The sequence below is a fragment of the Ammospiza caudacuta genome, chromosome 3 (genome assembly GCF_027887145.1).
Source record: "Ammospiza caudacuta isolate bAmmCau1 chromosome 3, bAmmCau1.pri, whole genome shotgun sequence".
NCBI lineage: Eukaryota > Metazoa > Chordata > Aves > Passeriformes > Passerellidae > Ammospiza > Ammospiza caudacuta.
The window spans coordinates 94,547,933-94,573,468 of NC_080595.1; the positions used below are offsets into that span (position 1 = coordinate 94,547,933).

Sequence of the window (25,536 nt, forward strand, 5' to 3'; positions counted from 1 at the left end):
CAACAACCAATGTTAATCCTTATTTTGTTCAAGTTTCTTGGTTATGGAGCCTCAAGTACTACTCCTGCCAATGGAGAATGCTAATGGAGATAGAACAGCTAATGGAGGTTAGACCACAGCTGAAGGAAGGTGGCTTCCCACCACTTCCAGCAGCAGCCCAGTCTTAGGAGTTAAGACAACCACGACCCCTCACTGTTGACCATCAAATCATCAGTACCCTCAAATGCTTCAGTTAATTACCAGATTTCACAAGCTATTTGATATTACCCAAGAAGGCCAGCCATGCTCTTCCTAGATGGCCTCTCTCCCCTCCCAAAATAGAGTTCCCACTGAATCAACACCTTCTAAACTTTTTCAGGTTACGCAGCACTCTGTAAAAGTGTCAGTCTTGCTGATACACAGTAAGTGCAGCAGCAGCACTCTGCTCCCTTCTGGTATTTCCAACCAAAAAACCTCTATGATCTTCCACTTGATCTGTACAAAAACCACGGCACAAAACAAGGAAAACTGGATCCTGCTTCAGCCCTCAGAGGCAGCTGCACCTTGTTTCTTTACTGAACATCTGCCAATAGTTGCACACTCTTTAAAACAGCAGAATTTAGTAATCAGATAACTTTCCAAAACAGGAGTCTGAGTAAAAGCTCAGTATCATTTTCAGAAGGAAGATGCAGTTTATTCTCCATGGGAAAAAACATACACACACACCTCCAAGTCATCCCTACTAACATGTAATTTTAAATTGCATATGGTTACTGCATTTATGTGCATGCTCCCTCATGAGTGGGCTTCCACACCTTATTTCCCAGAAAAAGCAGCAACAAGAAAATCACATCTTAATACCTACATGAAAACCTGCATTCTATCACTGTGCTGTATGATATTTTTGTTGGTTGGAAGGGGTCAGGTTTTAGGGTTTTGGTTTTTTTGTTTGGTTTAATGAGAAAGCTCTATTTTATTTTTTATACAGCATTTGAATTTCACAGGATGCCAGACCTATGACCATAAGTTTTTGTTTGCACTTTTAATGACCAGTGTCACAATACCTACCCAAAAGTAATGTCACCAACCCCCCTATACTGACAATCTAATTATACTGAATTCTGTTTTCTATGGAATACTGTGGATTATAAATAATTATTTCTCCAGAAAACTAAGTACTTAATCCTTCTTAAGGAGTAGAAGCAGTATTGAATATTCTTCTGTGTCTCCTGACCATCCTAAGACACAATGCAATTAACTGAAATTGAAGTCATTTTGGAAAAAAAATCCCCTTCAACTTTGAGGAATTTCAACAATTCTGCTCATTCCTTCCCATTAACTAAAATACACTGGACAAAATGTTAGTATAAACTCAGCAGGAATTTGAGAGTACATAGGCAATTTATCTGGGAGTATTGCTTTCCCAGTCTATGAAGAAAAAAGGAAGGGCTTATTTTAATTGTTTCTTCCATAGGCTTCCAGTACCATCTTTGCATTAAGTTGCTGTTCCTGAAGAAGACCTTTATCACTTTTTTGTAGAATTTAAACATGCCTGCTTCAAAAATAAATATTAAATAACTTTATAAAGTATAGATGCTTCTGCACATGTGGTGGTCACACACCCATCCTTTACAAACTCATTTATGAATGCTGTCTTATCAACAAGTAATAAAGACACAACATCAAGTGTCAATCTTGGCTGGTTTTCAGCCCTTCTTCCTGTGCTCTGAATACAATGAAGTGTTTTAACTGGTCAATACACACAGAAATACTAAAAACTCAAAGACAAGAAAATCCTAATTAATTAAACACCATTGCTCCCATAAGCACTGACTATTCACAGCCTTGCCACCAAAGTGGAATCATTTTGGGTAAAATGATCACTCATATTAGAAAGTACAGTTACCAAAAGAACTAGTAATACACAAAAATTGAATAAAATAAACTACAAAAAAAAAAGTGTAACAAGATAACAATCTAGAAAGCATTAGTTACTAATGCTCAATATGTATTTTGTCAATTGCATCTAACCTTCCTCATTTGCAAAGGATCTACAAAGCCACTATATCCTGTATCTCTTATTCTTTTAGATTATCTTCTCTTTCTGTTTTCTATAATCACAAAAAGTGATAAGGGAGAAAATGACCAACAGACAGTGGACAACACATTAGATCAGGCTGTAACCCCTTAGATACAGAGGATTGTATTGAAAAATCTAATTTTAAAGTGGATGACTCAACAGTTTCTGAAACTCTCAAAAAGAAAAATACATTCCACATAAACTAAAGGTAGCTAGAGAGATAAGCTTTCCTGCAGTCTTTCTTTTTGTACCACAATAATCTCTCAACTCTAAAGGCCCATGTAGTGTAACTGAGGGCCAGTAAGAGGTGTACAATAGGGTGAGCAACATTTTATTAGCTCTTAAAAATGCACAGCTTTGCTTTCACACAGAGTAACACAGACTACAATCCAACAGTCAATTTTTGAGCATTATTAGATAGAGGATCAAGAGGGTTTTGGAGAAACTAGGTGACAGCAATAACATCAGGAGTGTGATTATATTACACAATGTAATAGTGCAGAAATTTTTAATTTAGCTGAAAAAAAACCCAAACCCATACCGATTACTCTAACATACTTTGGTGCTGCAGCAAGTTTATACTATTCTGTTACTACAAAATGAATCCATATATAACATTTACTGCTTCTTGTAGACACAGCTTATTCAAAGGTGGCTTTAGTACCTACACATGACTTCAAGTCCCTTATTTAATCTGAGCTCAAGTTACAAAGACGCAAAGTATTGGAACAACCTTGCAGCACTGACAGATGTTACTGTATCTACAGTAACAATTGCAAGTGAAGGTTTTTGATACTTCACTCCAGTTACTCTCATAATGATTGACACATATCCAGGCACACTGTCCTCAGGGACTACTGAGGTTTTCATGGGGACAGAGAGGTCACCCAGCACACAGGCAACCATGAGATGGAACAACACTCAGGCAGTGCTCCCCTTCCAATATTAGGTTCACCTTCAAATCCACTGTGGGACAAAACAAACGGGCAAACTAAAGCAAAACAAAAAACCCTCCTCCAAATCAAACCCTTTCTAGGAAAATTCCTGAATAGCTTTCAAGATCAGAATTTCAAATTGTAAAAGAAGTGAAGGTCCAACAACAGAAAAAGAAATTCTGGAAAAAAACAAATATCACTAACAAGCTCCAAGAAGTCCTAAAATAGCTGGTAGCTGGCTATAAAATTGCTTACCTCTGTCTGTGCGTTTGATAAAAGTATTATGACCCTCAGAGGGCTGGCCCAGATTTTTCCAATGAACATTATCCTTTTTCTTTAAGATAATCTCTACTTTCCCTACTTTTTCAGCAATATTTACTAAAAGAGAAAAGATTTCATATTGTTACTTTTAGTTACACTTTGTACAAAAAAAATTTCACACATAAACTATAAAGAAATTCAGAACAATTACTCATTTCTCAAGACACATGTAATTAATTCTTTAAATCAGAGTATCAAATCAAATTAGTACTTCCAGCTATCTCCCTATAATATTTTAGAGTGCAGTTCAAAAAAGCACTAACTGGATATGCATAATTAATACACATTATTTGCTTGACAGTTTGTGGAACCAGGACAGCTTCACAGACCATCTGGTCAAGAAAAATACTCATGAACCCAGAGTCCTCACGTACTGGAAATTGTTAGTTAGCACAACTTACTACCTTCTTTTCAAAGCCATTTGAATTAACAATGAAATATAAGAAAGTCTCAGTCCAAGCAAAGAACAGTTTAAAAATACACAACAGAACCAACTTCTAGCTCTTTTAGCCTTCAGTCATGCTCAGAGGGATCAGAGCACTACCAGCTTATTACTTTCACAGGCCCAAATGCCACAATTAAGAAAAAATATTTCATGTTATGACTTGGTTTGATTGACTCTGTCAGGACCTGGTGGTAAGTAAAATTGTGACGTATCTGATGAGTCAGAAAAATAAACTGAAATTCCCAATTTAAATTGAATTTTGGTATCAGAATCATAGAACATCTTGCGTTGGAAGGGACCCACAAGGATCGTGGAAGTTCAGCTCCTGACTGGACTATCCTAGAAGAGATACAGAAGTGCTGCAAGAGACAGAAATTACCAGCCACATCTTCTGAAACTGCATGATCCAAGTCTGAAATAAAAACAAACAAACTGTGTGTTAAGCATTAAAGAAATTCTACTACAGCCATCATATACACAAAAAGTATAGGTAAGTCTCGGAATACTGAGTGAACTAATAATACTTAAAAAAGGTATGCATGTTTATTTGGCCTTGAAATTTGACTCATAACTTCTACAAGCCTCATGCATGAAGGCATTATTTTTCCCATTACTTTTAATAATGGCTCAGGCAAAGCTACCAATCTGCAATTATTGCACTTGCCCTTGTGAATGAGGGCTTTTTAATAATCATAAAAAACACATTTGAAGAAAAATTTTACACAACTTTAAAATCAATTTCTTACTGCATTTTAGTCCATATGTAAGAAATTTAGTACATACTAAAAAAATGAAGATGTGAGTTGATAAACAATGTAATTCCTTTACATCAAGGCACTTTAACCATCTCTAATGAAAGAGGAATAAAATATTAATTGGTGCATGTAAAATGCTAATGGTGTGATGAAAAGGTTTTAATACAGTAGAATGAAAATACAATACTTTCAATTGCAAAATTACAGTACCTACCAACTTCTACAAGATATGAGTGATCATCCATGATGATTTCTCCCCTTAATTGTTTGTCTTGACAGTCAGCTATCACCAAGTCTGCATTCATGTCCTTTCATAGCCAAGGGGAAAAAAACCAAAAATTTTTATGAAGTTCTCCCAGAATTCAAGCTAGATCACAACTGGATCTTGTAATTCTTCCTTCATGAAATATACTTACCTTCTGCTTAGTGTATATGACAATTGTGATCAAACTATCTGTTTGGAACCAGTCGTAACTGTAAAACAAAAATAAAATAAATAAAAAAACATATACTTTATTTGAGCATATCAAAACATATTTAACCCCAAGCCTTCAAACAGAGTTTGTATAACAAATTTACAAGCCAAACATATTACTTACTACTTTTGAAGACTAAGTTCAAAGTCAGTAATTCTGACAAAACTACTAAAATAACTACCTAATTATGTATTCTTATAGTCAGTACACTGTAGTTAAAATTGTATGGCATTAATTTTACTTAAAAAGCACATATATTCTCTTCGTAGTATATGAACCTTGCATATGGATGATTAAAATCTTAAGTCCAGACAAAAGCATTAAATAGGCAGGGTGGTGTGGGAACTCAGCACATCACTCCGGATGTCCAGAGTTACTGAGACAGCCCTTGGGGGGCTCAGAAATCCTGGAATGTTGCCAGAAGCATCTGGTGTCTTGACTTTGACCCTTCGAGGGATGTGCCACCTGTTTGAGGACGTGAGAGTCACTTGGGAATGAACGGTGTAGGAATGATGTATTTACAGAGTGAAATATAGATTTTAGGGTTTTGGTACAGGGGGGTTATGGAGACAAGATGGAGAGATCAGGGCATGTCTTGTCCTTCTTTCTTCTTCTTGTCATCCATTTTCTGTGGTGATGTTGGCACTTTGGGATTGGTCCATGGTGAAGGTGCACTTGCTAATATGGGTGAAAGGTATTGAGAAATAAAGGTAAATATGATGTACGTAGTTTTTAGTATAAAAATAGATGACCGCCCAGTGGGAGGTCAGAGTGCCCTTGGCTGCCTGGCTGGTCAGACCTCTGTCGGGCTGAAAGAAAATTCTGTAGATAAGAAATAATAAACAATCTGAAGACTGAAAATCTGAAGAGTCCGGATTCGTCCTTTGAAGTGCGGGCTGTCCCAGAGCCATCCTACGCGTGTCTGGGCAGAGACAAACAGCCGAAACGGACAGGGTGGCTTCCAAGACTTAAAGATTTGATGCACATACCACAAAACCACAATTCCTTTCACCTCCACAAATCACAGAATCACAGAATCACAGAAATTCAAGGCTGGAAGAGACCTGTAAGATCATCAAGTCCAACCCATGTTCTAACAATTCAACTAGATCATGGCAGCAAGTGCCACATCCAGTCTTTTTTTGAACTCTTCGAGGGATGATGACTCCACCACCTCACTGGGTAGATGATTCCAGTATCTGATCACTCTTTCTGTAAAATACTTCCTTCTTAATTCTAACTTGCATCTCCCTTGATGCAGCTTGAGACTGTGTCCTCTTGTTCTATCTGTTGTTGCCCAGAGAAAGAGACTGACCCCCAGCTCACCACAGCCACCCTTCAGGAAGTTGTAGAGAGCGATGAGGTCGCCCCTTAGTCTCCTTTTCTCCAGGCTGAACAACCCCAGCTCCCTCAGTCGTTCTTCATATGGCTTGTACTCCAAGCCCCTTACCAACCTCGTTGCCCTCCTCTGGACACGCTCAAGCAACTCAACGTCCCTCCTAAAGTGAGGGGCCCAGAACTGGATGCAATACTCCAAGTGAGGCCTCACCAGTGCCGAGTACAGGGGAAGAATGACCTCCCTGCTCCTGCTGGCCACACCATTCCTGATACCGGCCAGGATGGCATTGGCCCTCTTGGCCACCTGGGCACACTGCTGGCTCATATTTAATCGACTGTCAACCAGCACCCCCAGGTCCCTTTCCACCTGAGCACTGCCCAGCCACACCGTCCCCAGCTTATATCGGTACAGGGGGTTATTGTGGCCGAAGTGCAGGACTCGGCACTTGGACTTATTGAAGTTCATCCCGTTTGATTCTGCCCATGCATCCAACCGTTCCAAATCTCTCTGCAGAGCCCTATGTCCCTCTAGCAGATCTACACACGTTCCCAATTTAGTGTCATCAGCAAATTTACTAATAAAAGACTCTAAACCCTCATCCATGTCGTCAATAAAAATATTGAACAGAACTGGCCCCAACACAGACCCCTGAGGGACACCACTGGTGACTGGTCGCCAGCTGGATGTGACACCATTCACCACCACTCTCTGGGCCCGGCCATCCAGCCAGTTCTGAACCCAGCAAAGAGTATTCCTGTGCAGACCACGGCCTGCGAGTTTGTCTAGGAGTAAGCTATGGGAGACAGTGTCAAAGGCCTTGCTGAAATCCAAGTAAACAACATCTACATCCTTCCCTGCATCCACTAGCCGGGTTACCTGGTCATAAAAAGTGACCAGGTTAGTCAGACATGATCTACCCCTCCTAAATCCATGCTGGCTGGGTCTGATACCCTGGCCATCCTGCAAATTTTGCATGATGGCACATAATATAAACTGTTCCATTATTTTGCCAGGTATAGAGGTCAGGCTGACTGACCTCTATATCAAAAATCAAGTTTTTGCATTCATTCCTATGTTCCCAAGTCCAAACCTTGTAATAAATCCAGTGTAAAGTACAAAAAGAAAAGAAAGCCTTCAGTTGCTAATTATTTGCATGGCCTTACACTTGTCAGGAAGTAACTTCCATCTACTCGTGGACCAGAAAAACAGGGACAAAGGGAGGAGAAAATACTCCTGACAGCCAACACATCTTAGGCTGCACACCTTCCAGTCACATGCCAGAATATGCCAGACACACATGGAAAGAAAGGCAGCAAGGTTTGGAGAGCACTTCAGAAAATAAACCCCATTCCAATTGTTTACAAGCCATAGTATTTCATGACTGCATGCAACTAGCCCAGAGAACACATATTTCCAGGGGATTTTGATGCCAGGTGGGAAGCTAGATCTTGAGGATCAAAGGTATCATGGAGTAAAATGATGCATCAGTGACATCAGCAGGCATATCACAGTAAGATTTCAGGGCCTGCTTGGCTTCACATACTGTAGAAACTTGAATGCAGCTATCAATCTCAATACATTCCAGCTTGAAATGATGCCCTTTTTCAAGGCACAGCAATTGTTTATGGACAAATTCATTAAAGTCAAGAAAGTAATCAGTCCAATTAGAATCACTTTCCATGAGTTTTCCCAAGAAACAAAGGTGAGGAGCCTGCAAATATAAGCCAAGCATTTGTATACAATCAAGGCAGCACAAGATTTAGGAATCAACAGAACAAGTAAAGAACCATCATCTGCCCCTATGACCTCTGGCAACTTGTTTTAAACCTGAACTTCAACTTTCCTACTTATACAAGGATGGTAATGAAATACACTCATTTAACTGAAATTTCAAGAGCTACCCATGGAAGAACTTGCCTTGTATTTACTAAGAATTGCACAGAATTCTTAAACAGAATGTTCAACAGACAACTACAGACAAAGGCTTACCTTGGACTTAAATCTTTAGCAGAAGAAGCCAGTACTTTCTTCTCAGGAAGCACACCTGCAAAGAGCAGACAGTCATTAAAATATTTGCTGGGATGCTTGCTTAATATAAATAATACTTAGGTATGTTTGGGGTTTATGGTTTTGGTTTTTATAATTGAATGTTCTAAGTGTTCTTGAACAATATTTGGTGGCTTTGTTTCCACAGCTAGACTATATACATTTTGTACTTAGTTTTTATTCAGCACTTTCTCTTGGAGAGCAGTGTTCTAGAACATGGAGGTCTACTTCAGAACACAGTTCTACACACCACAGTACCTGTGTTGTACTTGATTTCATCTGTTAGTAGCTTGTGTTTTAACACTTTGTGATAGTGTAGCACAAAAAGATTATCTGAATGATTTTCCTTTATCAGAACTATTTGTTTATACAATTCAGATGAATAAATTCAATTTGAGATGTCTGATCTAACCTAATTTGCAAGTAACATTTTGTGTCAGTCAATTAAGCAAAGATAGCAGCCCAAATCTTTCTACACAGCATTTGGCTAGGAATTTTCACAGAATTCAGACATTCACTTTAACTACTTAACTGCATGAAACAGTCTGGAACAGCTTTTGCTGGGAAGCAACAGTTGGTCAGTCTTTCAAAATGTCAGCTGTACCAATCTCTGACAGAATAGAAATTGAACATACTTGGCAAAAGCTTGAGGACAGAGAATAGATAAAAGCAACTGCAATCCTGCATCAGTTTTAACACAAAGAAGCTAAATAGAATGATGATGGAGGAAGCTGCAGACTGAACAGCTGGTAAGTGCTGGTTTCAAGCCCATTCAAAGGCAAACCTTGCAAACCTGAAATGGCTATGCATTAAATAATTAGCACATGAATTCTCAGTTACCCAGATTATTATCTTCTAAATGCCAGTAAAATTTCTAGTATGACTAAAAGCTTAAACACATAATTGAGTGGCTCTAACACGTGGGAAGTAGATAAAAACAAAAAGAGCCACTCAGGTCTAACCCAATCTGTCAAAACTATTTGATCACCCAGAATTAACCCAAAGCAATTAAAACTCAGTCGAATTACTCATTCTTTGATCCTTAATTACTCCTAAGTACACAACATCTGCAGCTGCCAAGGAAGCTAAATGTCAGAGCAGTCAGATCACTGCAAAAGAAAACCCATCACCTAATGATAAAAGCCTTCTCAAGGGCTAAGCCTTTCTTGAGGACACACATATGAATTGCTTGGTCTCCAGGGATAACAGGAATCCATGGTCATACATACTCTTATTTGCTTTTGCAGGTCCAGAGAAATATATGAACAGTCACAATAAAACAGAACATTCTGGCAAAACAAGTTATTTATTAATTATTTTGAAATACTGTAAGATGCTACATGAAAACAGTGATTCATGCTGCAATAAAAAGACAATGATTCAGGTGATCAGTGAACCAATTAAGCAAAGTGCTCTATTAGTCATGGTGATCACAAATAAAGAAAAGCTGTGGGTGAAGCCAAAGGCTGATGGCAGGCATGAAATGAAGAGTTTAATGTGACCAGATGAACAGCACAATTATAACCCTGCACATCACAGGACTGCTTTACACAATCCTATGGGACAGCAAGGCTAGTGATAGAGGTTCTCACACCACCTTCACAGCCAACCTGGAAAGAGCTGGGTTTGGTTGGTAGATTGCATCACAGACAGAAAGTGAGTAGAACTGCCAGTCACAAAAGCTGTGATCAGCATACCAAGTCCAGCTGGAGGGCAGGTACTGCAAGCACTCCCTAGGGAACAGGGAATGCTGATATTGTTTCACACAGTCACCAGCAATCTACAGGGCACACATTCTCCCAGTCAGAACAATAACAAATCATGCAAACAGGCAAACATGGAAAGTTAAGGTTATTAAGGGATGCAGAGAGTCTGGAGAAATGGGCTGACAAAAACTTCATGAAGCTCACAAGGAAATGCAAAATTTTGCACTTTGAAAAAAAATAAAAAAAGATCTGGCAAAACAAGTGGAAGACCTGACTGGATAGAAAAGACTTCAGCAGAAAATTTTCCTGGCATTTCACAGACAAGATGACCTTGTTTGTCCATCTCATATCTCCCTTATCTACACTATTCCACTGCAGTTTTATAATACAGAATTCACAACACTTAGGTAGGATTTTGCCCACAAATCACTACAGCCTGACTACTGGATTCAAATGCAAAGAGAGAGAAGTGTGGATAAATACTGCTCATTCAATGATATTCACATAAGTTTGAGATTCACTCCCAACTTTGCTCCAGGGGAGAACTTACCATTAAGCTGTTTCTTGTCTTCAGACACAGCAGAAGAAATCTCTGCAAGCATTAATAAAAAAGAAGCACAACAGTTAAGAAGCTGCAGTATTTCCCCACATCATGCTAAATTAGCCAAAGTAAGGATCTCTGAGTAAACATTCCAAAAGTCTTAACGGAATGAACAGGATGCTTCAGACATCAAGAAGCAACAAAAAAATGCAGCACTGATGACCATTCCAAAAGAGCATGTCTAATTAAAAAATTGTTACATTACAAGCACCAAAAATTGCACAGCTCCAAAGGATAGGAAATGCAGGAACTCTGACACTTCAAAAAAACCATCACAGATTATCTTGTGCAATTATAAACTTCATAGCTAAGAAGCTCACTGAATCTGTTAAGAATTCCAACGATACCTGTCTCACAACATCACATAATAGACTGCAAATCTGACCAATCCAATCCTTAGAAATATGAACCCAATCCTTGGCAGGAACATAGGAAAAAGGAAATATTTCTATAAGCTTCCTCTGCCAAATGATTTTATTTTCAAGTTATTATCTCAGTTTTTCATTTATTCTACAGTACGCTACAACTATTCCAAACCAACTGACTCTAGCAGAAAATTTAAAAAAAGAGAGACCAAGCAGGTGAATTACACAGCATCAATTCTTTTATTGGGTGCTCACCTTGATGGGAAAGGCACTGCACCTCTCAGCCACATGTCCTTCCATTCACAGTAAATCTGAGGGGAAACCAGACCTCTGGCTATACCTGGGGCCCCTTTCTGCCCTTCTCTACATTGCACATCTCAGAATGTCATTATATGAAAGGCCCCATTTATATTCTCTCTTACAGGAGCCAAGTTTGGGAAGTAGGAGAAGCAAATCTGCTCTTCCTACTCCTTTTTATGAAAACCAAAACAGGAATGTTTCTTCCCTGGTCTTCCATATCATTCCCAGTGCTCTGCATTGCACCAGTGAGTGTTAGAGAAAAAATGCTAGAGAGAAGTTAAGAAAGGTTTAGAGAGCAAAGCACCAACCAAATGGTATTCCAAAATTACTTGCGAGCTCTTTAAGAACACCCTTCAGAGACTTTCATGTTGTGCCATTTCAATGTAAGAAGAAAATACTCCACACATTTTTAGCTGAGGTAAAAAGAAAATATTCCATAAATTTTTGGTTGAGGTAACATTTGTCTGCATATTCTGCTATGCACCACTTTATGGTTTCTGCCAGGATGGGCAAGTTGTTCACAAAAACTGTGTTCTAATGAAAGGTAATTCTTTGTATTTAGAAGCCTATTCTCATTTCACTATATTTTAACACACTGCACAGAAATCAGCACTGCAATTTTAAGGATGACATGAGATACAGTGAAGGCAGAGCCCTACCTCTCTTCCTTGGATGACATCACAGCTCCCAGTCTAATCTTGTTGAATTAACAATAATACAACATGCATTCTGACTCCCAAGTAACCACTAATGTAACATAGGGATTATGTTACTATACACACTAACCAGTGTCTCTGGAAACACCAGCAGTATTAAAATATTTCAGACTGTGCTAATATTTACAGCTGAGCACCCTGAAGGGGCAGCAAGCAGTTTCATGCTGTACAGGTTTGCTGAGGGAGATTCTGAAATCATCCTTTACATACCTAGGTATGGCACTGGCCTTCTCAGCAAGTACAAACACCACATGCTTCAGAGCAAAGATCCACTGTAACACTACAGAAGGGACACCTCAGAATTTCCTATTAGTCACCACCACAGCATGAAGCAGCATTCTCAAAATACAAGTTGACAAAACACTAACTATTACCAGCATTTTCAAAAGACTCTTCCTCAAAAATCCCCAACCTAGAGTGTGTAAGGACAACTTCAGCTTCCTTAAGCAGTTCAGTAAGCAAACCATTGTACCATCTCCCAAGAAACCACCACACCACAGGGAAAATACCCTAAGGTAAAAAACCACAAATCTTCCAGCAATGCCCTAACAAACCTACATCTGCCTTCCTTGCTCTGTACTGAGACTGCACCAAACAGCAAATACTAATGTTCATCCTACTGCTGAACATTCATTCTCTGTGACAAAAAGAAAGCAATGTAATCCATAATTTGAAGTCTTATTTTCCCTCTATACTTATGGGACCCATTTAATCCTCTATTCAAAAACATGCACCTTAACTTAGTAATTTATTCTTCTATTCTGAAATGCAAACTTTGCAGAATATGGTCTCAAAAGATAAAGACTAGTATTGCTGGCTAATAGTGAAGTAAGTCAATCACTTTTTGATAATTCAGAGGAGGATATATAACCCCACAGGAATCAAAGTAAACCTTGAGAATCTTAGAGTGAAGGATTTCAGCAAGTCCAGTGCTGGAGTGTTCCAGAGAAGGGCCAGAAAGCTGGTGAACAGTCTGGAGGGTAAATCCTGTGAGGAGTGGCTGAGAGAGCTGGGGTTGTTTAGCCTGGAGAAGATGGTGCTGAGGGGGGCCCTTACTGCTCTCTACAGCTCCCTCAAATGAGGGTGTAGCCAGGTGGGGGTCAGCCTCCTGGCTGTGCACGGGGAGGTTCTGGTTGGGGATCAGGAAGAACTTCCCTGAAAGAGCTGCCAAGTATTGTATTGTATCAGGCTGCCCAGGGAAGTGGTGGAGTCACCATCCCTGGATATGTTCAAGGAATAACTGGACACAGCACTTAGCCAGTCTAGTTGACAAAGTGGTGGCTGTTCAAAAAATTGACTCGATCTTGGAGGTCTTCTCCAACCTAAATGACTCTGTAGTTCTGTTACCAGTTTGATTCTTTATTAACAAAATTAAGTCTTTTCAAGTCTGAAATGGTTAAAAAACGACACAGGTAACAGAACTGGTTGTATATAGTTGACAACCTTTATCCTGCAAATTTTACTACAGGAAAATAGACAGTCCTATTAGCAAACAAAGCAGAAGAAGGGAACAGCAGAAAAATGGACTGCCAGAGCCAGCAGGGGTGAAGATGTGTTTATGTTTTACCGACTGGCAGTGACAAGAATTCCTTCCAGTTGCAGAAAAGTTAGATTAATAAAATCAACAAAATGCATATTTACTTTTAAATTTCTAACTCAGTTGACAGAGCAGCAGTAATGTCTCTGTAATGCCTCAACTCAGTGAGGCAGCTATGCTGCTGAGGTTTCTCCATACTTTGTAGCACTTTAAAACTTTCACACTGGAATTAGCTACTTAGCATGATGGAGATGTAAAATACTATTCCACTTCACACAAAGACCAAACTCAACTGTTAAGACAATGTTATCTAAGTATTAAGCATGCAGTGCACTTCTTCAGGAGCTGAAGAGCAACAAGATAGCTGAAATCATGAACTGAAGTATGTCATAGAATTGGAGAAAAATAGTTGTAAGCATTAATCCTTTCATGTTTTCACTGCAGTTTTGCTAAGGGTCAATACTGAGTAACACTGTCTGCTTCCCAGGTATAGGAAAATTTGGCTGTGGCCTACAAACCAAAAAACAGACTGAAGATTAAAGTTTCTGGAAACCAACACCTGCATTCTAAGACCATACAACATTTCTTGCTCTCCTGGCTCAGAGGAGTCTATTGTATTAGCAAAATTTTCTCAAGGTAAATTCAAATGAAAGGACCTCTGGAAAAAACAACTGCCCACAAAGTGTATTCAAATAACTCAACACATATGCAACTTGTCAGATGTTTCTAAGGGGCTGAAATCACCAGATTGAAAATACTGACTTTTCTTTCAATATGATAGCTGCCTATCACAGTTTTCCCCCTGGGATCAGAAGAAGAGAGATGGCAGGACAGTAAAAGGTCTTTTCTATATACACAAACATGTAACACCCATGCACAGCTGTTTTCTAATTACTAAAAACAAAAGAAGAAACAGCAGTACATTACTAAAAGTCTTCTTATACAACAATTTCATCTACAGGTATCTGGTGTAAAAAAAGTAATATACGCAAAAGCCTTCAACTCTACACAAGAATAGAGATTCTCCTCATAAATATGAGGTGATTTAGGATTTCTCATAATTTCCAGATAATTTTGGAATAAAGTATAATAGACAATATTTCTTTCTTAAAACAACTCACCTTTTGGAACAGCAATGGCCTTGACAGCCATTCTCCCAACAAGACATTCCTTCAGCATTGATTCATAATTGACCCAACGATGAACCTACATTAACAAAATATTTTTCATAAAATTTGGGATTCTTACTATGTTGTTCTATGCACTGAAATAGAAAAGTTCATTTTTGTACATTGACTAATAAACTTCATTTAGCAGATTATTTTTTAAATACATTAGAAGTCCCTATCACATCAGTCAGTACTTATTTTTACTACTATTACAGATATCATGTCATTAAGTGAAACAATAGGATTATGAAAAAAGTAACAATAGTTTAATTTACTCATTTATGGTTTGCAATATATGAACATCATAACCTTAACAGAATATATTTCAGAAGAGCATTTTTATGATGCATGCTACACAACTAACAGAACAAAGACCTTGTCACTATCACAATGCTTATTAGTCTTGTTTAGACAAGTAAAGGGAAAAAGGATGAAGAAAACAAACAAAAAAATAATAGTTAAGACAAACACCTCCTACCAAGCTGGTGTATTTCTGTTTGCTTCTGTCTTACTATCACTGAATCATTTGGAAATTCCCTATTTAAGAAAGTAAAATAAAGTGAAGAAAAAGCAGTAGCTTTACAGACCAGAACTGGAGAACTTGTAGAGGAAATGGATGGCAGAAAAGCGAATTCTGATAAGGCATCCAGGATAACATCACAAGAAGAGAAAAGGAAACAAAGTGTTGCATGACAAATTTGAATGGTACCTAGATTCAAAAATATAAACTTTCAACTGGACTAGCTAAGGAGATGAGATAAAGAATCCCATCAACAAGTTGCAGTTTCCTCATATACAGGTAACAGAAAGAAATGAAGGATTATGAATGACAGTTAATTTTTCCAGAAATTTGGGGAACACTAGCAATCTACCAAGCTCTTAAAAAAAATACTATCTGACAGACATAGAATGCTAAAGCAGAGGGGAAAACAAACACCTCCAGTAACATAAAAGTCATAAGCCAGAAACAATAAAAGTGAAAAGCATATTTTCAGGATCTAAACCTGTTTCCATTCCCATCACAAAAAATTAAAAAGTTGCAAGCATATATCTGAACTTAACTACAGGGGCTTCCCCAAATACTCCTGATGTCAAGACTTTTGTTTTCAAGGACATCATATAATGACCCAGCAACATAATTCCAAGCCCCAACTTGATACTGGGTACTCAATACTAGAGATTTCTTGAAATCAAAGAATTATGCCCAAAACAAACATTTCATTTGTGAAAGGACTAACAAAACAAAACAAAGGACTCAAAGCTAAAACATTATCCATCTTTATTTACAATGTTAAAAATATTTGCAAATGAAGGCATAACATATTCTGATGCATGACATGTAAAGAGGTAACATACTTCCTTTCTGAAACAGAGATTTCTTTTCTGCTCTTTTGCAGTTTCTCAGATAAACCTAGTGAGTAATGGAGACCCACAGAATGTCTAAAAAATACCAACTCAGTGAATCACATTTTACAACACCAAGTTTGCAATTCCTTCCAGAAAGCACACCCATGCTTCAGAGCCTTTGAGTATTTTCAAAGCATTTAAAGAAACAGTAAAGAAATAAGAGACCAACTGTCATCTTGTGAGTTGCTCACCAGTTAAAGTTAATAGAAGCTCCAGCATTTTTACTGATAATGCATCTGCCAAGTAAACAGACAAAGAATTCTACAAGCTTTTGTCAAAAAGTGAAAGCTCTTAGAAAAACAGGTCTCTCCAACAACAGTAGTCATTGAAGCAATGTATTAAGAAGGTGGTATCTCAAATTGTTGCTAGCTTTACTGCTACTTCTGCTAAAAAAAAGCTAATTGAAGGGTAATTCTAACAACATAAAGTAACATTTTCATTACTGTCTTTTGATACAAAGTTTAAACTACAAGTATCTTCCAGCACATGTAAGTGTCATTCTCAGCAGTGACCTGCTGCCTTTCCTTGGGACTGAAAAAGTTCAAATCACCATTTCCACGGAAATGCCCTAAAAATAATGGCAAAACATCCATTTTTCAAGTATGGTGAGCAAGTGTCATTTGCTGCCAGTTGCTCTCACCTGATCAAAGAGATCTGTACCATCAGTTCCTGCTGCTTTCATTAGTTCATCCTCACCACCTGGATGGTATTCCATGTACGGCGTGACATTATATACAAATCCTGAAGAAAACAGAATATAAAAGCATATGAGCAGCATTTTTACAACCATTCCTGTCTCCAAAAATAATGGAAAGGATAGCACAAATTAAAGAGTATACTAGCAAACAGTAGGCATAATTGGAACAGACAGTATGACTTCACAAAAACAGAAACATAAGTGACACAATTGTATAGAGCACAAGAGGTATCTTATTACATGAAGATGCCAGCCCAACAGATGGCAGATGCCACACCACTTGCCTTGGGTTAAGACTTCAACCTAGAAATTGGTTATGATGAACCCTAGCTAGAGGGTAAAAGTACCACAGGCAGATTTAAAAAGAGACAAAATTGAACCAGCTAGTGCATAAAATTTTTCAGTTTCCTTTCCAATAAAGTTCTCCCTGAAGTGTTGTCATAGTCATTCCGGTACCACCCCACCATCATGGAATGAAATGCCTACAGGAATGAACTGTCCCACACAAGGAAATACTGTCACCATCAGCAACAAAACTTCCATTCTTCAGATTCAGCAATATAAGAAACTTAACCCAGCTTGTGCTCATTGAAGGCTTACAACTCTGGCTGTATCTGTCCCAGTAAAAGGGCTCAGCATTGTTTCTACACCTCCAGCAACATAAAACAATGTTTCTTCACAGGTCTGAAATGATGAGGGCTAATTATTGTTGCTAGGCAACTGGCTTATTGGAGTCTGAAGAATGCGCCTATAACCAGATTTAACTGCAGACATATTGCTGCTAACATGATCATTGCATCCCTACCTGCATGAATATTTGAAGATATTTAACATTATCAAAACAGGAAGCTACCAAAAACAGAACTGTGCCAGTGCTTGAAGAAAAGCTTTGAAGACATTAGGAACGGTACATTAATTACTTCAGAAGAAGAGAAAGGCATTCAGCACTGAGCCTGGGGCAGACATATTTGGAGCAATCCTAGTTGGCAAGAACAACCATCCCAGCCAACAACAAAGACCCATCAAAAACAAAGGAAGGATCTTTGCACACTTTACCAACCTGCTCTTCTGATGGCTGCATTCACTGTGCCATCTTGTGTGCAGCATTGATTACTGCACACAATAAATTATAAGATTCTGCATAGCCATGGCCTCCTGAATATTACTCAAATTTACCATCAAACTCGCTGGACCAAAAGAAATATATCATTTATACACCCTTCATGCATTTTTTAACTCCCCTGAACCCCCTTTATGTACAAATTTGTGCCCTATATGACACCTTTCTTTGATCACACTGGGGTTTTGAACCAAGTTAGTTCCTGTTCTTCTTTTACTTCACACTGCTCTCATGGGTTTCTGCTCTTTCTTTTAGAGATAGTCTAACTACCAACACAGAGACCTAATTTAGCCTTTTCCACAATTATATTCTTTTACTACGTGTCCACGTACGAGGGCTACTGTCATTTTCGGTTATGATGCTTTTTTCACTGGTCATCTGAGAACACAGAAAAGGCAGACCTGGAAAAATTTAAGGAAAGATACAGCGGCAACTTGATGGAGTTCTTGTAAAACCCAGCCTCAGAGATGCAGTCAAGGTAAAATGAGATTAAAAAGAAAACAGAAGCATCTTTAGGCAGTAATTCTGTCTGCAGTAGATGTTCCTTTTTCAGAGTGAAAAATGAACCAATGAACATGGCAGACAAGGTTTCTTTATCTCTCCTCCTACTGTAGCTTTACTAGCACATGAAATTGCAGCACAGGAAATTAACAACCTGATTATTTTGGTCAAAGGCCAGTATTGAATAACATTTTACCTTTACTTTCACCCTCATCACCTTTAACACCCAACAATAATACAATCACCTTCACACAGAAATTCTTAGCTTTCTTTTGCTGAAGTTCAGATATGACATTTTATTAAATATCAATGCTGCTCCTTACCAGATCAATGTTATCACTAAGAGATTAAGAAGATCAGAGACACTAATGGGACATATCTGTAGAAAGAGTGGTTCTATCTTCATAGAAATTTGTGTTACCTCCTAATAAATTTACAGTGATATTAGTATATTTTAGCATCTAAATGACTAAATTGCAGGGCAAATGTTTTGCTCCTTTCTGTAGGAAAATTAGGAACTTCATTTCCAACTCCAAAAATACTCTTCTAGCCACAGCTACTGCTCCAGACCACCTTCACACAATGCTAAACATATAACATATGATTCAACTTCTGAGCTAAAATTTCATTAATATAATAACAGAAATAGAATTGCATAGTCACCACAGGTATTTGTCACTGTAGTCAGAGATTACATTTGCTCTGTTTGGAAACTGTCATTTGCACTGCTAAGTTTTATGAAGTAGTACGTGTGCTTTCACAATTATTTCCTAAAGACCATTCTCCAGGTTTAAGTAGTATTTTTAATTTTTATGTTTTTGGATGCTCTAAAGCAATCCTTAAAAATAGTCAACTCCTCAAAATAATAAACTGTCTGAGACTGACAAGTGTACATGTCAGCATTTTCAAAGCCCTGTTTTCTTGCTAAGTCCTTTTTATTTGATACATTGCCTAAAATTTTGTGTTTTATTATTTTCATAGGCAGCTATAAAATACGTATAAAGCATGCCAATTTGGAAGATTTGTTTTGAAAGGCTTGAAAGCAAAGAAAATCTTTGTAACACAAAATCTCTTACTTGAAGTTATGCCAAAGTATGTCAAGATTACACCTGGCCTAAACACAGGAGGTGCATAGTTTCTCTCGGAGAACGGCTTTTATTCTTGTTTTTTGAGTTTTATTGCTTCTTCTTTAAGTACAGAAAAGAGAAACCAGGTAAAAAACGCAGAAAAAATGTCACAGCAACCAACCTCTTATACATATCCAGCAGTCCTCCTTTTTGTTGTGTTTAGAGAGCTCATCTTCAGTGACTTCAAGCAGCCTCCCTTTCAAACCAGTCAAGTCCTTCCCACTTTTAGTTAGCCGAATCCAATCCATAAGACTCCTTCCTGGTTTTAAAGGTACCTGAAAAATAACAAATATACAAACAACTTCAACCTCTAAAGGAAGAAAAAGCCATTCTAAGAATACACTTTTCTAAGCTCCATAGGAGGGCTGAGACAAAAACAAAAGAGAAATAACCCAACTCATATTATTCACCAGTATTTGGGAGCCCTGCTCAGTAGAAAGGGTGCTTAAGGGAGTGTTCTGGGTAGTGACACGCTACAGAAATTACTGAGCAGCAACTAACATTCAGTTGACTCTTCCCAAAGCAAGCTGAAGACACCAAGTCTGCCTGTGGTGGCAAATCATTTGAGATACTGTCTGGAAAACTATGAGCAATAAAGAAAGGAAATTTAAAAATCATGGTCAGGTAAGACAAGTTTTGCCTTCACAGCATTCATAAAGACTTTTCACAAGCCTTACAGCAACTGGAAGCCTGACCTAGAGAAAGCTGGGACAGAACTAGTAGCTTTCCAGAGAAGTATTGCCATGGCCTGCCTGTCCTGAAAGGCAGAACAAGATCTTCAGGGTATCTAACACCTTCCTTTTCAACAGCACCTAGTGAGTAATGGAGACCCACTGTCTGTTTCTAAAAAATACCGACTCGGTCAATCACAATTTACAACACCATGTTTGCAATTCCTTGCAGAAAGCACACCCATGCTGCAGAACCTTTATTTACCAAGCATTTTCAAGGCATTCGAAGAAATAGTAAACAAGTAAGACCACAGTTTGGGAACCCTTTTGATCCAAGCTTTAACAACAGGAAACAGGGTTAAAGAACTGCGGTCTTACAAAACCACAGGAAAAACAGAAGCAAAAAACCTGAAGCGTACATAAACTAATATTTCTTAAAGCTACTTTAGTCCAAGTCTGCTTTCCAAGCAAGGTCTCTAGACAACAAGTGTTCTCAAAACCCCTCCAAAGACGAAGATCCAACATTAAAGCATGAGCTGCAGGCAGTAATTCCAAGGTGAAAGCCTCCATCGCGGCACAGCAGGCACAGCCGGGGCAGGAAGTGCCGGAAGCGCTGTCACCGCCGCCCTCTCTAACCAGAAGTACCAAGCGTTTTCCAGCGCCGCAGCCGAGCCGGGCCCTCGCCCGAGACCCGGCCGCTGGAGGGGGGCGGCCGGCAGCAGCCCTGCCCCAGCTGCAGCCGGGAACCGACCGGGAACCGACCGGAGACCACCGCAGCTCGGCCGGGCGGGGCCAGGCCAGGCAGCCGCCGCCGCAGCGGGAAAAACGCGGGCCCGTTCACCTCCCCCCAAGCGACCAAGAGCGGCAGAGCCGCCCGTACCTTGCTGCGGCCACCCGCTGCCGCTCGCTGCTGGGAGCCGGGCGCGGGGAAGGCCGACGGCGGCACGTTGAGCATCGTGCCGGGCCGGGCCGCAGCCGGGCCCCCGCGGGAGGGCGGGCGGAGCGCTGGGACGCAGTGCGCAGGCTCCGCCGCGGCGGGCGGGGCCGCGGCCCGGCCGGGAGCGGGAGCGGCGGCTTCGGCTCGGGGGCGGTGTGGGGGAGACTGGCCGGGAGCGGGTGTCGCTGTGGGCACGGAGCAGCGCGTACCCACCCCGGCGGCGAGGGGGCGCACGCCCCTGCACTAGGATTGGTTTTCCGTCCAGGGGTCCCAGCGCCAGGTGCTTAGGCCGGTGCACCCCGCGCTCTGCAGGTTAAGTGTGGGCAGGCTCCGGGTGCGGACCCGCTCCGATCCTGCTGCAGGGCCCGGGGAGCACGGGCCAAGCACTCCCTGGATGGTGCTGGCACACTGAGCCAGCGCGGCCTGCAGCTGCACACACAAGGCAAGGGCAGGTCCAGGTAAGTACACAGCCGCTACCTGACAGAGGCACTGCCTTTAATTTAAAGCTTTGGATTTGTTCTGTTGTTCTTTTAGGGGCTTTGGCCTTCGCGATGATTGAGACCCAACTTTGTTTCAATTATTAAAACCAATCTCACTATTATAACAACTCAGATCTGTTTCTTGATGTCCACTTTACAAACAAGTGCAGAAACTTACTTTTATGTATAAGAACACAGCACATATACATGAGAATACAAGTGATGTGAGGCAAACTCTTCTACACAACAAGAACTAGATTAGAATTTGGACTCTTCTCTCCATTTCAAAAACAGCTGTATTGTTTCTCTTCTCTATGTTTGAAACGGTTGTAACAGCAGGCACCACACAATTGGAATACTTAATCCAATGATTCCTTGATACACTTCCATATGGAGCCTACTAAATCACAATTACAAGCTTTCCTTGTGTCCTCAGACTTTGAGAAAGTCACAACCACAGAGCCCGTCAAAATAAGGCATCTGTTCTCTGCTTGGTGTTCAGCTTATGATCTACAAACTATAGGACCTCAGACAGAAAAGTACTAATCAATACCTTCCCCACTTAAACCAGGACAGGAAAGGAACCAAGGAAAAAGGATAAAATTACAAGACATCTCAGTTTTATTAAGAATAACTTACATAGAAATAAATTATCTTTAAAAATACTATAATACATATTTATATTACATTTAAATTAAGTCAGAAGTTGCTGCAGTCAGCAATCTGATTCTGTTCCTGAATCTTGTTCCTGTTGATCTTCATCATCTTCACTATCCGAGTCTTCATAAAAGGAAATTGTAGCCTGTACTGGGAAGTTTTTCAGAAGTGCTTCAGCTTCCTGATACAAGTAATCATAGCACCTTGATTTGGGCCAAAATAGTCTGAAACAAGTATACAATAGATTTGCTTATTGTTATTATGTATTTTACATGGAGGGACATGCAAAAAAGCAAAGTGAAATTCTATTAAAACAAGTATCCTATAGAGCTTTTCCTTACAAGCTCAATTGCTAAGTTGCTTTCTATATTCAATTAAGAAAAAAAAAATCTTATCTCCATCTGAAGAGAAAAAGATGATTTAGAGTGCGAGTTTTGCAGCAAAACTACGAAAGCCCAAGACTCTGCATCTGGAACTTCCCACTCCAGTACCTCATTAACTGTACCGCCCCTACTGGAACTATTCACAGGGAATATAATTGGCATCAAACAGGATAAAGAAAAATTTGAATCAAATTAGAAGTTTTCTTACTGAAGGTCCCCAGCCTAGGTAGTTGTTGATACTTGTTTCACACCATTGTAAAATTCAAAGGAATGATAAATGTCTAGGGGTGATCAGACCTTGGTATTTCATCTGTCTTTCCAAAAATAATCAACAGGCTCCATAAGGAAGATGTCCCATGGATGTAGATTTTAAAGCCGTCTGTGTTGTATTCAGAAATTAACAAAATATGCTGATAAGATCACAGTTAGCATGGGCTATCAGCTAATGACAATATATTGCAATTGATATACTCCAAATTCCTGTTCCTTTTCAACTAGTGTCCTCTTTTGCTTACAGTTTGGAATTAGATAGAAGGAATAGACCAAGGAAGTCCCAAGAGCCAAGAGACTAGCACACTACAACATAATGAAATGCTGACTGCAGATTGTTTAAAATAGAAATGCATGAAGAAACAGAAGTAGACAGCTTTCTAGCAATTACAAGAAATACTTTTTAGGCTACTATTTAACAGAACACTGCTTCCTTGGCAGCACAAAGTTACTGACGTTGGCTTTGTAACAGGTCGCCATTCCCAATGTTCCCAGCATTCACTCAAACCTAAGCATTGGAGCAGTCACAGTGAAGTCTGCCCATACAGTTGCTTAGCTAGTGCATCACTATTTGAAGGATGAGAGCCTAGATTTGAAAGAAAGCCACTTCTGTCTGGAAAAAACTACCTGTGCAATTATTTTAAGCATCTTGCAAAACCTAGCAGCATTTCTGAATACAGACTCTCCTACAGATTCAACTGCTGTTAGTTTCTTTTATTTCCTTTTCAGAACTGACAGTGCAGATACTATCATTGCCTTTATCATTAAAGCAGCAGTTACACAAGTATTTTCCTCGGCAATGGTGGCTTAGCCAGTGCATATCTTCTCATCCTGCCACTCTCTCCCACGCCTCCACCTGCTTCGTTGCTGTGGGAGGGCGCTGGAATGTTTGCGCAGCAGCACAGCCTAGGAACTACAGTCCCGTGCCTTTTTTAATCGTGGGCACGGGAATGAGTAACAGGGTGCTTCAGCCAGCTCCACTACCACCAAAAAACACCCACATACCTGTGTAATACGTCTTAAGTCTCAAACCACAGAGGAACATCAACAACTGAAATATATTAAATACACAAATCCTGGCAATCATTTGCCCAAGGATCTGTAAAAAAACACGTAGACGGCAAATTCATTCCCAAGGCGCTTTAATATCTACATAAATACATGGGTGGAAACAAAAGGGGCGGGAGAGCTAATGCTACGACACTACACTGGCGAGCGAGGGACTTTCTCCTGGCCGCGCAGCGCCAGGGGCGCCTGGCGCCCCGAGGGCCCCGCGAGAGCCGCCGGGGCCGGGCACTGCCGCTTACCTGACGGGGTGCGTGTACTGCGCCAGCTTTCGGGAGGCTCCCGCCAGCCCGCCGGGGCTGTGAGGCTGCGGAGGAGAGAGCAGAGGTCAGCCCGCCGGCATGGCACAGGGCCCTCCCCGAGCATCCCCGCCCGCCGAGTGCGCTAGATGCTCCGCCACGCCGCTCCCCACTCACCGCGGCGGGGCCGGGGCTCCGCTGGGCCGCCTCACCCGGCGCGGGCACCCACGGTCTCCAGAAGGGCGCAGGGCTGCGGGGCGAGGGCAGGGCCGTGAGCGCAGGACCGGGCCGTCCCCCGCACCGGGAGGAGGAGAGGGGCGAGTAACCCTGCGGGGGCAGCGCCGCCGAGAGCGGGCGGGGACAGCCGCCCTCCATCCTCCGCCCGTGCGCGGCTGCTCGCTTATCGCCGCCGCCCGCGGGCCCGGAGGCTTTTATAGCCGGCGGCGGGCGCTGCGCGGAGCGGAGCCCCCACCTCCCCCGGCTCATCTGCCAGCGCCATCCGCAGAAAGGCCCCGCGCGAAGGCGCCGCCGTGTAAACACGGGGCGCGGGCATGCCCCAAATGGCCCGGGGAGGGGAAGCGGGCGCGGGGGGGATTTGGCGAGTCGGTGTTAATCGCACTCCAGCAGACACATGGCAGCTGCCCGGGGGCGGGCGGGGACAGCCCTGTGGGAACGGAGGGGGGGCGGCGGCACCGGGGATGCGCCCGGCCGCTCTGCGCCCCGGCGGCGGGGTCCGGCCCCCGCCACCGCGGCCTTGTGCTGTTCCAGCCGTGTTTGTTTATGCCCCGGAGCGGCGAGTCACGGCGTGTGGGCACCGCGGATGGCAGGCACGGACATCCCATCCCCGGGTGGCGGGGGACATGACGCCCTTCGGAGGGGTTCTTATTCAATAACGCGTCAGCCCCAGTGCGCTCCCTGACGTGTTCCCCCTCAGGCAACGGTGGTGGCTCTTTTTATATATTTGTATCTAAATATATGCAGACACACACACACCTTTTTTTAATAGGGTATTTTTACCGTGCCTGCCTTAATTCCTTTTTATTGTGGTCCAATACTTTGTTCCGCTGCCAGCGCTGGATGCTATCACTACAGGTGCAATGTTTTATGTGGAGCTCCTGCCGTTTCCATGTTCCCCGGTACCAAGGGAGTTTACTTTTGTTTCTATTTTTATTTTGTTTCTATTTTTATTTATTATCCCCTTTTCTTTCTGAGG

The 25,536-nt window shown here is 41.0% G+C and overlaps 2 protein-coding genes across 2 annotated transcripts in view; both read right to left on the reverse strand.

The window, feature by feature from the left end:
• LOC131555512 (cytochrome b5 reductase 4) overlaps positions 1-21,295 on the reverse strand; it is a 32,033-nt gene extending 10,738 nt beyond the window's left edge. The window contains exons 1-10 of the mRNA XM_058801554.1: positions 21,174-21,295; positions 19,744-19,897; positions 16,818-16,918; positions 14,723-14,807; positions 10,633-10,674; positions 8,320-8,374; positions 4,932-4,989; positions 4,730-4,823; positions 4,140-4,172; positions 3,250-3,372 (exon numbers count right to left, since the gene is read on the reverse strand). Of these exons, the coding sequence (XP_058657537.1) occupies positions 3,250-3,372; positions 4,140-4,172; positions 4,730-4,823; positions 4,932-4,989; positions 8,320-8,374; positions 10,633-10,674; positions 14,723-14,807; positions 16,818-16,918; positions 19,744-19,897; positions 21,174-21,248 (820 nt within the window). The 5' untranslated portion in view covers positions 21,249-21,295. The remainder of the gene's footprint in view (positions 1-3,249; positions 3,373-4,139; positions 4,173-4,729; positions 4,824-4,931; positions 4,990-8,319; positions 8,375-10,632; positions 10,675-14,722; positions 14,808-16,817; positions 16,919-19,743; positions 19,898-21,173) is intronic.
• Positions 21,296-22,312: 1,017 nt separating this feature from the next.
• On the reverse strand, positions 22,313-24,809 carry RIPPLY2 (ripply transcriptional repressor 2). The gene is made up of 3 exons (XM_058801555.1): positions 24,501-24,809; positions 24,327-24,391; positions 22,313-22,590 (listed from the first exon to the last, which is right to left on the reverse strand). The coding sequence occupies exons 1-3, from the start codon at positions 24,807-24,809 to the stop codon at positions 22,425-22,427; spliced, it is 540 nt and encodes a 179-aa protein (XP_058657538.1). The 3' UTR covers positions 22,313-22,424.
• Positions 24,810-25,536: the final 727 nt, after the last annotated feature.

Coding starts and splice junctions, on each gene's coding strand:
- RIPPLY2 (XM_058801555.1), bottom strand. CDS start 24,809: ATGAGCCGGGGGAGGTGGGGGCTCCGCTCCGCGCAGCGCCCGCCGCCG. Junction 24,392..24,500: donor GGAGCCCCGGCCCCGCCGCG/GTGAGTGGGGAG, acceptor TCTCCTCCGCAG/CCTCACAGCCCCGGCGGGCT. Junction 22,591..24,326: donor CAGTACACGCACCCCGTCAG/GTAAGCGGCAGT, acceptor TACTTGTTTCAG/ACTATTTTGGCCCAAATCAA.